The sequence below is a fragment of the Centropristis striata genome, chromosome 22, assembly GCF_030273125.1.
Source record: "Centropristis striata isolate RG_2023a ecotype Rhode Island chromosome 22, C.striata_1.0, whole genome shotgun sequence".
In the NCBI taxonomy this organism is placed as follows: Eukaryota; Metazoa; Chordata; class Actinopteri; order Perciformes; family Serranidae; genus Centropristis; species Centropristis striata.
The window spans coordinates 20,193,820-20,208,256 of NC_081538.1; the positions used below are offsets into that span (position 1 = coordinate 20,193,820).

Consider the following 14,437-nt stretch of genomic DNA (forward strand, 5'->3'; position numbering starts at 1 on the left):
TGTTTTCAATTCCTCAGCTGTTGGCCGGCTCAAAGTGTTTTACCGGTGTCGTGCCAAAAAGTGATTGCCTGCCAGAATCTGATTTCTGGCCGCGGGAGCGCGCACGGCAGCCCGTTGAGCGGTCAGATCTTTACATTATGAAGTTCATGAATGAGATCAAGTCATATTTAGGCAGAAATAACCTTTGAGTAACTGTATCTGGCCTTCAATCAATTTTTGGCAGGTGAAAATGCCTATTTTGTGTTGTAATGGTCCTTTAAAGGGATTCCAAGCTGTCCTGTGAGCTCTAGTGTTTACATTATGAAGCTCATGAATGAGATCAAGTCATATTTAGGCAGAAATAACCTCTCAGTAACTATACTATGCCTTCAATCAGTTTTTGCGGGGTGAAAACTGAAATAGACGTGTCTATCACGTAGTTGCCATGTCTGATTTCGCTACAAACTACACTTCTTTTGGCCACAGTTGTAATAATTACGCAACAACAAACGTTAAACTTTCGAAGCCACATGCCTTTGCTATAATTACATTATAATACAGTTGTGTGTATTTGCATATTAAGACCGTTTAATCCAGAGAAAAGCAGACGTGTTTACGCTACCGCTCAACGGGCTGCCGTGTGCGCTCCCGCGGCCAGAAATCAGATTCTGGCAGGCAATCACTTTTTGGCACGACACCGGCAAACATGGAGATGACAGCCGCCCGCCGTTCGTTTCTTTGCGACATCGGTGAGCACTGTTAATATTGTTGACAACAGCTTACACACAGCAACTATCAGCTGGCTGACAGCAGTAGTCGGTGTGGTTGGTGTCTAGTTAAACGCATTAGCTCGTGCTCCTGTCATGCCCGTGACGCTGTGTGTCACTGTTGTTTTGTGTAAGCTACATTTTATTCACAAGAATGCCAACAAGGATAGTTCTAGTTATTGCCTTAAAGTTACAAACTGCTGTTAAGATGCACAACCTTTGCTAAGGTAAAAACAGTGGTGAAATATAATTAAGTACAATATAAGTACAATTACTCAAATACTGTTCTTAAGGACAGTTTTGAGGTACTACTACTACCTACTTCTTTTTATGTAACTTAATACTTTTACTCCACTACATTTAGCTGCCAGTTTAAGTGACTTTTTAGGCAAAAGTAGTTTAAATGAACCCTACCTGGACAACAGTAAAATGCTGCTAACATAAGTGCATCAATAATAATATTTAAATAATATATTTGGAATATACATAACAATCTAAGTGGGGACGTTCTGCATAATGAGTACTTACATGAGCATACATATGATGCGGATACTTTTGTACTTTTGCTTAAGAAGGTTATATCTGCAGGACCTTTACTTGTAGTGGAGTAATTCTGCAGTATGGTATAAGTACTTTTACTTAAGTAAGGGACATAAATACTCTCCCATCACTGGATAAATACAAATTTGTTTCTGTTGCTGTTGTCATAGCGAATTACAGCTAGTTCTATGATGCTTTATTATTATTTTTTATTGAGTTAAGATTTATTTTTAGGAACAAGCAGGTTTTCAATAGTTCAATACAACAAGTAATGTTTAAAGTAGTAGTCTCGAAGATTTTTTAAATTAAAATCAATATCTGTTAAGTCACAATATATTGCTGATTTAATCAACTCAGTGGGGATTGAGCCTATGGCCGATGACAGTATTTGCAGTATGATGAACTGTGGCAACATTTGTGAGTTTCTGTCTGTGTAAGGCTTCTGGGCAGACCGGACTGCCCTACATGAAGCAGCGTCCCAAGGCAGGGCCCTGCAGCTCAAACAGCTGATAGAGAGCGGAGTATCGGTCAACATGGTGACGGTGGACAACATCACTCCGCTCCATGAGGCCTGCATACAGGCTCATCCAAACTGTGCCCGGCTGCTGCTGGAGGCTGGAGCCCAGGTGGGATAAACCTTCATAAACATTATTGGTGGGAATGCTGGAGGGATAATGATTTTACTGATTAAAGCCCAAGATTATTCTATTTTCTTTTTCTTATTATTCTGGATCAACAGTATAGCGAAGCATGACTCATCACTTTCATTACTCACACATAACACATCTCACCAATACTGCCCTACAAAGCCTAGCTGCAGTAACTACAATTTTGGTCGAAATTGAGTTATAACTTAAAATGAACTCCTTGATGTCTGTTTTATCTTAAAGTTTCACATTTCAATTTTTCTTTATTTCAGAGAAATAATTATATAATATATATTATTATTATTATTATATTAATATACAATATATTATATATTGCAGTAAGTACAAAATCCAACTCAAAACCAAAGCAGACTGCAGTAAGTTGACTTACCACAGTTTGATACAGTGTCGCCTTGTATTTCTTCATTGTGTTGGATAGTGAAGACAAGAATAATAGAAATTATAAGTTTATTTGATAGGGAAATTATCTAGATAGTGATCAAGTAAAGAAGTGAGATAATATTATATTATACTATTATATTATACTAAAATATAACAGTTTTCGAGTTGTTAAACACTTTTAAATAAATGTATAACAAAATCAATTTGAAAATGTTTATTCACTGAAAATAAAATATAATCTGAAAGAAGACAACAATATTGTTGTTACTGCACTCTGGTTTTGCATTACTATTAGAACCTTTTACAGCAAAACCAGAGTGCAGTAACTTCATTTTTGGGGTCAAAGGTCAAATAAATCGTCATGATTTTTCAGCATAAATGACATCATCAGTACATGTAGAAATAAGTGTCATATCACTTCCCTACCTATAACCCATTTGGTTGGCCAGTTAGAAAACTTTAAAGCAGCTTTTCTCCCCTTTTGACCTCTTGCGTAGTTGCTGCAGTTAGGCTTTGTAGGGCAGAATAGCTCTCCATCATCTTTTTGATTGGTACATTGCTCTCAAGCTGTTTTGGGGATCTCTGTCTCCACATACTACTGTTGTGTTTTGTCACCAATTCTACTCAACTATGACTTAGTACTTTTACACAACTGCCGACATTTACATCAGTTTCCCTCCACTGCTGACTGATGTATTTCTCTACAGCAGTTTTGGGGACCTCTGTCTCCACATACTACTCTTGTGTTTTATCACCAGTTCCACTCAACCTTTTTGTATACATTGGTGTTATTCAACTTTTCAATGACATCCAGGTGAATTCGCCCTAATCACTATTTTCCAACTGCAACTACTACTTAAAATTTTTGTTTCCGCTACTTCAACTTCTTCTGACACATTTAAACCATCAGTAGTATGCAGTATTTCCACCGCAGTTTCTTCAGAAATTGCATTCTCTAGTTTAGCTCATACATTTGATAATGTTATTTTTGTCTAACTGTAACATTTTGCACCAAACTTTCAACGATCTAACTTTGTATGGAAAAATGAAATAGTAAAGAAGTGTTTTTTCAGGTGGACATACGGACCATTCATGGTAGCACACCTCTATGTAATGCCTGTGCTTCAGGCAGCCTTGAGTGTGCCAAACTGCTTTTGGAATATGGAGCTAGAATTAACCCATCCCTCACAGCTCTAACCGCCTCGCCGCTCCACGAGGCCTGCATACAAGGTAAACTTCAGCAGCAATAAGACCCCGTTCAACCAGTCATACGCCATCATAGTTCTTCACTATATGTCAAACTTTACGTTCCTCTTAGGTAATGTTGAAGTGGTGAGACTGATGATAGCCAGCGGTGCCCAGCTGGAGGCGTATGATGTCCACTTTGGCCCACCACTCCACATCGCATGTGCTAAAGGACATGTGGACTGTGTAAAGGAGCTGCTCAATGCAGGTCAGCAAGAAGGCTGCAGGTCAGAGTGTGTGTTAAAGAACACAAACACAAAAAAAGTATGAATGACATGAAATATTAAGCTGACCTATCTTCTCTCAACCTACTTCATTAAAATCTGCTTTTGTTCTGATTTCCTACATTTCTCACTCTGCTCTTTGACTTCAACTGCCCTTTTTATGTCCTAATTTTCATGCCCCTTTGCCAACCAAGGCAGTTCAAAAGCCAGTTCGGAGCCGATGCTTAATCTCAAACCCACCAACTCTTGCTGGTCTCGAACTATGAAACGCTTACATCAGGGGCTGGGGGGAAGCATTGTGACCACCATTTTTAAAAACACAGAGCTTCACTATGGATGTGAAATTGTACATTCAAATGAATTAAAATGCTTTATGCTTGAAGTTGGTACACGCGTTTCTGGGAATGTGGAGGCATATACAGACGTATACAGTGATGTAATGACGTGACTCCCGAGCCTGTGGAAAAGCAAACAGGTTCTGAGAAGGTTCGCAAGTTGAACCAATTACAAAACAGCATCATCCCAGTACTACAACTGGTATTGGATGGTAGATAAACCATTTTAAAGTACCCTCTAAGGTGCCCTTCCAGGAGAGAAAACAGGTGCTGCCCTAAAACTTTCTGCGCTCTGTTGCTCCAACGTGTGCCCTTTTACATTTTTTTCTCACCCCTGCTCTCATCCACCCTGCGTCACTACTGTGATACAGCTGTCATCAGCTTAGCTAAGAACAACGCTTGCAATATAACATTGATGTCTCTATATCTTTGATATATCTCTTTTCCAAAGTGGAAGTTCTGTCCTTTTCTACCTGATCACAGAGTCTCTTCACCATGTAATCATGCCACAAACCGTCATATCTTGAACAACAGAATGGAATATTTAACAGGGATTTAAGTTAGTACATCATAAAATACAACTTGCACAGACATGAATGTTGTGTTCAACAAGTTCTTTCATTGTTGAGGGGTGACGCAGTGGAAGCAGAGAATGTTACAGAAAAAAAGTGTACGGTTACGTTGTAACTTTGGTTCTCTGAGTGAAGAGACGATCTCTCCACTCTGTTACATATTTTATATGTACAGGGTAGCTGGATAGATAGTCTCCAGACGATGGAGAACTCATATTGTAAGTGCCTTGCTCTTTAATTTTAAAGAGATCGATGACAAAATTACAACTAAGCCTAACTAATTTGCAGGTAAAAAACAAATACATCACCAAACAAACAGAATGAGAATGTGGGATTTTAATTGTAATGGCACTGTTTGAGAGCAGATATTTCTTAATCATAATTACAAGGTCTACCAAACTTTTATTATAGCTCTAATGAATCCATAAATAAAAACAAACACACTGATTTTAACTTCCTGCAGGTGCCAATGTGAACTCCGTAAAGTTCCATGAGATAGCTTTGCACCACGCTGCACGGGTCAACATGGTGGACATGATTGAGCTGTTGATGGAGTTTGGTGCCAACGTGTACGCCAGCGACAACATGGACAAAAAGCCTATAGACTACACGACACCCTCGTCTCCTGCTCACACCTGCCTCATGTTTTATGAAAGTAAGTTATAGAGCCATTAGCAGTCTTTCTTTTGGATTGAGATAACCTCACTCATGACAAAAACCTCTTCTTGTCGACAGGTAATCCTCTGAGTCTGCAGCAGCTTTGTAGAATCACTGTGAGGATGGTGCTTGGTACCAGAGCTTCAGAGGTCATAGGTCAGCTGGACATATCCCACCGCATCCATAGCTACCTCCAGTACTGTGATCATCCTCGATCACTACAGAGTGATACATGAACAGGTTCCTAAGACTGCATGAAAGACCTGTTTTTGATTTTAGATACAACATTCATGGCACATGGCACACATGCAAAAAGCCCCACCATCTCTCTTTAATATGAGAAAAACACACAGACTTTATAGTTGTTTTGCCTTTTTTACTGGTTGTTTTGTGTCTCTTTGTTGTTCCTATGCATATATCTGTGGCCATGTTGTGTCTCTTTATGGTCCTTTGTGTCTCTTTGTTTTGTTTTTGTTTTTCTGTGGTCCCAGAAGTCACAGAAGGTCCACATGATCTTCCCAAAAGGGTGATGCCATTTTCCAAGAGAATTTATTGGTTAGTAGGCGGTGCTTTTATAGAAACGTATCTCTTATCTAGAACATAACCTGCTCCCAACCAGGTTAGCTTCTCAGCATGAGTTGCCATGGTGATCTAGCCAAATTAAAAGAGAACCACCCTCGGGATACTGAAAACCCAGGGTTAGAGCTGAAGTCACCTAACCATCAAATCTGGCTTCGTAGTACAGGGCTCAGTTCAGTAACCCATCCATGATAACATCTCAAAATAAAGCATCATAGGTAACATATCTGCTTATCATTCAAAATATGTTATCCAGAATATTTCTTTAACGTATGTCATTTGACTCAGGTTTGGTGTCATCACTGCTGAAATTATTTTGTATTGTAATGCAATACTGTGTATTATGTAGAATATTTATGTTGACAATACATATTTATTGTTGCCTTCTTCAAATATTATTGTAAGCGATTTAATTAGTAGTCTTTTTATGGGCGTAGTATAACAAAAAGCACTAACATATTAAACTATTTGATTTCATTTTACATTACACTACTATAAGCTATGTTGAGGAGTGCCTTTTGAGAAATGTTTAGAGTGAACGAAAGTTGCACTTTTATTATGAAGGGTAAAAATGGAAGAAGGCGAGCTGTCAATGCTGTTGTTAAATTAATAAATGTTTATTGGCCGTCTTGGTTCACGCTGGTTCGTACTACGGAGCCGTGTTTTCATTTGATTACATACACCAGTATAGGCACATGTTACATTATTAAATAGCGTATGCCAGGGATGGGAAACTTAAATGCTGGAGGGGCCACAATTTTTCATCGACACTACCACAGGGCCACATATAGGACCGTGCACTTAACCAGATATGATGAAACTGCAATTTTAAATAAGTTTACAGTGCAGTAACTTAACATATTTCATGCTCAAATGCTAACAGTATGAATAGGAATACAAAAGGTTTGAAGCAAATAAAAAATAGCCACCTACTGTGATTTCTTTTTTTTCAATGCAAGAAGAGCAGACCAACATTAATTGTAAGAAGTAATTTTTTGCATTTTTACACTACACTTTTAAGATTTCATGCTCAAATGCATGTAGTTGTACTGAGGGCCACTTCAAGTGAGAGTGCGGGCCATATGCGGCCCCCGGGCCTCCAGTTGCCCATCCCTGGTGTATGTGGTGTAAAAACTATAAATCCCAGCGTGCAACTCGAGGTTCAGGTATATCACGTGACTCCCGGCGCACGTAAACATAAGAGGACGCGGCTGTTTACAAACACATCGTAACTCTACATCTGCCTAAGCGTTGGTAATTCCGTTCGGAAAAAAACCCCCGAGAGGATGGAAATTGGAAACGCTCGTCCTTATTTCTTTGGAGACATCGGTGAGTATGAAATAAAGACAACATGGCCGGTTAGACTGGCGCTTTTTCGTTTTCTTGACCCAGTTTGACGTCGGCTAAAGTGACAGGAAAGCCAGCAGGAATGCTAACATGCTAGCAAGTGTCAGTCTATGGCATGTGTAATGTCATTGTAACTTTTAGCTATTAGCTTCTCTTCCGCTTCTTAACAGTTGTTTTATTGCACAAGATGTGTAGCTATAAATAGCTTTTGACGTCCAAAATATGCGGCATACACACACTGTTAATGTTATTCTCCTACCACTTCAAATTTGATATAAACTGCATTAATATTCATGTCATCATGCTGGACAAACAACTGTCAATTTATTGATTAAGTGTGACATAAATAATGGTTAAAATCACGCTCATTAATCAATAGTATTTTTAGAGACATCAAGAGACCAAATTTTGATAGTAAAGAGCCCGATCGATTCTTCAGTTGACCGATATTATTGACCAATATTGGCCTATCAGAGGCTGGATCTGCTGGTATCAGCATGTTGTTCAGTATGTGCAAATGAATAAACTTTTGTTTACACAATATGCAATGCAGAAAACGATTAATTTTACTTGATCCTGTATGACAGTACTGATTTTTTGATTAGCTAATTATGTTTTATTTAGTATTATTTTCGAAATTTACATTTTTATTGTGGTACTGCTGAGAATGTAAACATTGTACATTGTAATATAGCCTATCATTTATTATAATGTTGAATGGTTTTTATTTGTTTTGTTGAAGAAAGCAGCCAGCAGCAACTACTAATATAAACATAAGTTGTAGAGCAACTTATGAATAATAAATCACATCAATTAATCCTGCTTAATATAGTTCAGCAAGATGGTTACTGCTAAGTTACAATAAAAGAAGACAGACAGAACAATTATGATCACCAAACCACAAGACCAACAATGTGTGAAACTGTTGGATTATCTCCCCGCAGGCTGCTGGTCAGAGAGAACAGAGGTGCACAAGGCGGCATGCCTAGGCCAGACGTCCCAGCTGAAGCAACTCATCCAAAGCGGAGCTTCAGTCAACATGGTGGCGGTGGACTCCATCACACCACTCCACGAGGCCTGCCTCCGTGGACAGACCCAGTGTGTCCGGCTGCTGCTGGATGCTGGAGCCCAGGTGAGCCAGGGGGATGGACACATTCCTGTCGATCATATCAAGGGTGACTTTTGTAGAAAACGGCCAGCTTTTAAAAATATATGCATTAACTTAATCCATAGGTTATACCCCGCACAATTCCTACATTTCATTTATTAAAAATATTGAACCATTAAGAATTTTGATGTTAAAACATACATTGCAGTAAACACAGAATGTAAAAAAAAATGTTAGTCAAAGAAGAAAAAAGCTAAGGAAACGCATACAAGGCAGTCGGCAAGAATTACCAATCAAATTAAGTGAATGAGGAGAGGAAATATGGAAATATTGTACTTCTGTAGATACAATCCTTTGTCCCATAATGCATCTCAGGTGGATGCGAGGAACGTAGACGGGAGCACCCCGCTGTGTGATGCCAGCTCAGCTGGTAGTTTGGACTGTGTTCGACTCTTGTTGGATCGTGGCGCCAAGGCAAACCCCGCCCTCACCTCCCGCACGGCCTCGCCCCTCCACGAGGCCTGCACGGGAGGTGAGTGCTTCAGCTCACTTTAAAATTCTCTAACATCGTCTTCAGCTTGACTTAAATCTTTATAATTAAAATTTTATGACAATATTCTCGTTATGTTCCAGGAAACTCAGACTGTGTGAAGCTCCTGATAGCTATGGGTGCCAGTCTGGAGGCGTACGACATTTACTATGGGACCCCGCTGCATGTGGCCTGTGCTAACGAACACATAGACTGTGTTAAAGTGCTGCTCAATGCAGGTGAGCATCAGTACAAAGCATGCTGGAGAGATGGATCAAACCAGATGCCTCATGGCTTTAAATGGATCTTTTGTTGGTATGTTTTCTGTCAGATCCTGCAGGTCGTATTTTAAATCTGTCATATCTAATATGATGGACAGTGAGTTTTGTTGTTTTGATACGGGTGCTGGGAGAACTTAAGGACAGCTAAGCTGGCCTGTAATAATATCCTCTGCTACCTCATCTGAACTGTGGTACCAGACACTGACTCAGACCGTTCTCTTTAAACCCTGGAGATGGTTGTTAGATCAGCAGTTTGTGAAATACTGAGACCAGCCCGTCTGGCACCAACAACCATGCCACGTTCAAAGTCACTTAAATCATCTTTTTTCCTCATTCTGATGCTGCTTTGAACTTCACCATGTCTACATGCCTAAAAGCATTGAGTTGCTGCCACGTGATTGGCTTGTTTGATATTTTCTTTGTGCGTGTGAACCTTCAGGTTGGGCCAGTGTTAAAATATTCAAACCGGTTTCATACTAAGTGAAACACCAGACCAGAACAGAATACTGGATTTTACCATGAGGTGTTGCACTTGATTCTGCAGCTGTTTGAGTGTAGCGACTCCAGTGTAATTGATGGCGGTAATGCACCTGTAATCTGGTTTGCCAACCAATAAAAAACAGTAGAAGAAGAACAAGAAAAACTTCCAAAATGCTTTTATATTGATGCAGTTATTTTCTGTGAAACTAACTACCACTTCTTGTCTAGTCACCCCAAAACTTCCCACCTCTACCGACCTCCTTCATGTTACAGCCTCAGCTCTGCAGTAGCGTTTAATCATGCACAGTCTGTCAGACACTAGTGGTGTCCTTAGTCCGTTTATGTCAAACATAATATTGTGTTAATAACATTGTTATATTCCACCGTGTCCGCATCCTCTCACTTACCTTCATTACCAGAGAACGTCTCTCTCTCTTTACCAGAACTTATTATAATGCAAATGATTCGGTTGGTTGGCATAAAATCAGATTTAAGCTAGTCCATTGCAGAACTGCAGTTTTACATGTTTTAACTTATTAAGTACAAATCGTGTATACTTTCCTAATGACCATTTAACAAAGCAGTTGTTTTTTTTAGTATCCTGTGGAAATCAACGTGCAGTGTGTTGAAACCTGAATGAGATAAAGTCATTGCCTTGTTTTTTTAGGCAAATGCATCATAGAGCTGTTTCGAGCACTGAGGACTCAGCTGCAATCACTTTGTAAACTCTTACAAAAGTTCTGACATCTAAGAGTCAGTTGCAAAACACCAGACTGGTGTTTGATTTTAGATATCACCTCCGTGAGCAGATTATGAGACAATGGGCCTCTGGGCACAGATATTTAAAAGCCCTACCACCTCTTCTGCATATGAGCACACAGACTGTATAGTTATTTAGTCTGATTTTGTTGTTGATTTGTGGCTCTTTGTAGTCATCATGCATCTCTATGGTCATTTTGTGTTTTTATGGTTATTTGTCTCTTTATGTAGTTGCTTTGTGTCATCATTTCTTAATTCTTCCAGTGTTTTTGTAGTTGTTTGACCCCATTTGTAGTAATTTTCCTCCTCTGTAGGCCTTTTGTGTCTCTTTGTAGTCATTTTGAGTATTTGAGTAGTTGTTTTGAGTCCATGTAGTCCTTTTGAGTATCTTTGTTGTGGTTTTGTGTCCCTTTGTTGTTGTTTTATGTCTCTTTGTATTCATTTTGAGTATCTTAGGAGGTGTTTTGTGTCCTCGTTGTCATTTTTGGTATCTTTGTTTTGGTTTGTGTCTCTTTGTTGTAATTTTGTGTCTCTTTGTAGTCATGTTGAGTATCTTTGTTGTGGGTTTGTGTATCTTTGTAGTTATTTTGAGTGTCTTAGTCGTTGTTTTGTGTCTCTTTGTAGTCATTTTGAGTATCTCTGTTGTTGTAGTCATATTTAAAAAATGCAGTTAGAAAAACAATACCATATAATTACCTGTTGTAAAGATTTAAGTAGGAACCAATGGTTAGACAGACAGGGTAGGGCAGCCAGAAAGTATTGAGGGACAGACTAACACATAGTTGTTTAGGTCTTTTTCATGAGATTATTTCCAATAAAAAAATAAAGAATATAACAGGCCTTATGTCCTTTCCATTTTAGGTGCTAAAGTGAATGCTGCCAGACTACACGAGACCCCGCTGCATCACGCTGCTAAAAAAATGCGAGTTGAGATGGTAGAGATACTGGTGGAGTTCGGGGCCAACATCTATGCCAGAGATCTGCAGGACAAGAGACCTGTCGACTACACTACACCAGGCTCTCCCAGTGCAACCTGCCTACGCTCTTATGAGAGTAAGTTATTCATCACCATGTAAAACTCCCAGATTGCTTCGTTGTTCCCTGAACAGTGTCGTGTCAACATAGCACCAGCAGATGGCGAGCAAGGATCACATTTCACTTCCAGGAAGTCTCAGACAGATGACACCTGTTGTTTACCATGATGCTCATATATACTGCTGCTCATATTTAGGTCAGCCACTGAAGTAACTGGATCCATATGGGAAGAGATGATTTCAACCAATGCATTTTTAGACTTGAAACACAAGCAGACAAGGGAAGAAAACAGTTGAAACTATTTATATTAAAAGAATAATTATATGATGACTTTCTATTTGTAGAACACTTATACATTCACTTTAAGAGGCAGTTGAGAAGTGTTAGCTTCTGACAGATATGGCAGATTTTGTGAACCCTGGCATCTAATTCTTTTTTTCTGTCCGTAGCCACCCCAATGAGTCTACAGCAGCTCTGCAGGCTGGCGGTGAGGAGGGAGCTGGGCACCAGAGCTCTGAAGGTCGTAGGTCAACTGGAGGTACCAAAACTCATCATCAGCTACCTCTGCTATCAGTGACCAGGAGGAGGGGCTGCATCCATGTTCAAAGGAAGCTTGAAACCTCAAAGAACTGCTGCACGATACTGAGAATAACACAGCAGGGTCATAGTATGATCATAGTAGATACACAGTTTAGTGATAAGCACAATGCTTCTTTTCAAATCTGCACTTTAATTTCATGGCATGCAAGTATAAAGTTCCAAAGTGGGGCCGAGACAGAGAGGATATGAAGTCCTGTATTTGCCTCAAGTTAAATGAATTCATTGTGTTGACATAATTGGAACTAGGTTAAAAAATGCCTTTTTCTAAATACATTTTTTGGTGTCAGTGGAAGATAATTCCATAATAAGCTGTCAGCATGTTGTGATTTAAGTGGTCTGAGAGAAAACTACTTCTTGAAAAATCAAAGCCATGATGGGAGACTTTGGCCAAAGGCCTTCCTATTGGCTGCACATCTGAGTGCACGTCCCATTATGGTGATTCAGTGGCGGAAAATGCTGCAGAAAGTGTCTATTCAAGCATTGGCAACAACTGCTGACACAGCAAAGAAATCCATAAAAGGAAAAAATACTTTTAAAACCTGACAGAGACCTCATAGTGTACCTGCGTGTACACTAAAAAGTCACCCATTCCACCACACAACAACGGTCCTCGTCCATATCAGAAACCAACTTCACTTGGCACTATTTTGTGTCTTGAATAAGCCAGTAAATACAGTGACATTGCGTAGTAAAATTACAGTTTTGTGACTCTGCCAGCTTGCTGGAACTATCTATTCTACTGTCAGAACCGTCCAGAACTCCCACACCGGAGCTCAGAAAGTAGGCTAATAGCTTTGCATCCGTGACACTACTGGCAAGTTTTTCATACAACTTAATGTCCAAAATCCCGAACTGTCCTTTTAACCTGCTGACTGGCAATGATAACACTAACATAGAGTCCAAAGTGTCTCCTCAACAGCAGTTCTTCACTAGCTGCTGTTGATAAACACGAGCATGTTTTATGAAGGTGATTTCTGTAACTTAACATTAGATAGTGTGTATAAATTACAGCTATAAAAGTCTTAAATAAAATTATGTTTTCAGTTTATTAAACAGAAGCGTAACTTGCACTACAAGAGAAGAGTGTGCTCCTAAAAGTAGAGATCATTTACCAAGTATCAGAGCTCAGGGAAAGGAAGAAGACTAATGGCATCATTTTTGGCAACAGAGGCAACATCAGTAGTTTATTGCTCGACTAAAGGTTGTGGGATTGAATCCTGGGCTTGTCAGAAAAATACATTGTGTCACTAACCTCTACTGTAAATGTTGAGTATCAGATAAAATGTGAAATAACTGAGACACTGCTCAGTCAACACCCCCCGGATAGCAAAAGGGTGTTTCTTTTAAAAATGTACCATCCAGAGGAATAGCGAGCAGTGTTTCTGTGACAGCAGCACTCAGAGTGACACTCTCCAGATGCTCAGATTCCTGTGATTCACACCCCGCGCCTAGCGACAGCCTTTGTTTCATAGAGTTTTTAAGGAGACGCTGATCCTGGCTGTCTATTTATAGCTCTGTGTCTGATGCTCCACTAAGTCTGCTTCCAGAGTGCTCAGCGGGGTCTTAGTATTTTTAGAAGGAGGTGCAGGAAGTTGTTTATGAAGTCCATGAAGTGCTCTAGGTTGCTTTATTTGCTCTCTTCAAAGTTGACGTGTCCTGTTTTGAAAGTTTTGGATGTATCCATGGAGGTTGAGTCAGGCCAAACACCTGCTTTATGATATTTGTTGAACATAATTTACTCTTTCACACCAGAACACTGAGTGAGTCAGAGTCATGGAGCAGCATAGAAGTCATGTATGTTTAAGTCCAGGCGTTTTTCTGACTGATGGTTAACTTAACTTTAGCTGCTGCTGCTGCCATAAAAATGTTTTTTACAGTAACACACACATTCCATATTTAACAGTAAAACTTTAGTATTTCAGTATATTTCCTCATATTAAAACATTCATCATTTGAACTTTGGGACATAAAACAGCAGAATGAACTAACTACTTAGCACATTCTGCGTGAGAGTGTCATGGTAATGTCTGCCCAGCTCATGTCCTTTATACAATCATGTTGGTTTTTAATGCAGTGCTGCCTGAGGGGTCAAAGGTCACAGCCTCCATTGTTGCTTTTCAGTCGTGTCCCTTACACGCAGAGAAGTCTCTGATTCCCTGAATGTTTTAAGGATATTATGGATTGTACATGGTGAAATCCAGAAATGTGAATGGTGAACCTCCCCCCATCCTTACTTTGGAACTGAGTCTTTTGAAGATGGCCGTTTTATTCCCAGTCTTTTGTTGCCCCTGTACAAACTTTTTTGGAATGAGTTGATGCCAAGGTCCACCTGCATTCTGTTTAATTTACAT

General features: G+C 39.6%; 2 protein-coding genes across 2 annotated transcripts; both read left to right on the forward strand.

Moving 5' to 3' along the window:
- Positions 1 to 682: 682 nt before the first annotated feature.
- On the forward strand, positions 683 to 6,552 carry asb13a.1 (ankyrin repeat and SOCS box containing 13a, tandem duplicate 1). Its single transcript, XM_059326186.1, has 6 exons — positions 683 to 728; positions 1,725 to 1,912; positions 3,409 to 3,565; positions 3,654 to 3,788; positions 5,175 to 5,366; positions 5,447 to 6,552. The coding sequence occupies exons 1-6, from the start codon at positions 686 to 688 to the stop codon at positions 5,602 to 5,604; spliced, it is 873 nt and encodes a 290-aa protein (XP_059182169.1). The 5' UTR covers positions 683 to 685; the 3' UTR covers positions 5,605 to 6,552.
- Positions 6,553 to 7,118: 566 nt separating this feature from the next.
- asb13a.2 (ankyrin repeat and SOCS box containing 13a, tandem duplicate 2) lies at positions 7,119 to 14,015 on the forward strand. Its single transcript, XM_059326185.1, has 6 exons — positions 7,119 to 7,276; positions 8,239 to 8,426; positions 8,778 to 8,934; positions 9,036 to 9,170; positions 11,313 to 11,504; positions 11,936 to 14,015. Exons 1-6 carry the CDS (start codon positions 7,234 to 7,236, stop codon positions 12,061 to 12,063), a joined length of 843 nt encoding a protein of 280 aa, XP_059182168.1. The 5' UTR covers positions 7,119 to 7,233; the 3' UTR covers positions 12,064 to 14,015.
- The last annotated feature ends 422 nt before the right edge of the window (positions 14,016 to 14,437 follow it).

Bases quoted from the DNA above. Each gene is read 5' to 3' on its own strand.
- asb13a.1 (XM_059326186.1), top strand. From the start codon at position 686: ATGGAGATGACAGCCGCCCGCCGTTCGTTTCTTTGCGACATCG. The intron at 3,566-3,653 runs GTAAACTTCAGC...CGTTCCTCTTAG, and splicing joins CCACGAGGCCTGCATACAAG to GTAATGTTGAAGTGGTGAGA. The intron at 3,789-5,174 runs GTCAGCAAGAAG...AACTTCCTGCAG, and splicing joins AAAGGAGCTGCTCAATGCAG to GTGCCAATGTGAACTCCGTA.
- asb13a.2 (XM_059326185.1), top strand. From the start codon at position 7,234: ATGGAAATTGGAAACGCTCGTCCTTATTTCTTTGGAGACATCG. The intron at 7,277-8,238 runs GTGAGTATGAAA...ATCTCCCCGCAG, and splicing joins TTATTTCTTTGGAGACATCG to GCTGCTGGTCAGAGAGAACA. The intron at 11,505-11,935 runs GTAAGTTATTCA...TTCTGTCCGTAG, and splicing joins CTGCCTACGCTCTTATGAGA to CCACCCCAATGAGTCTACAG.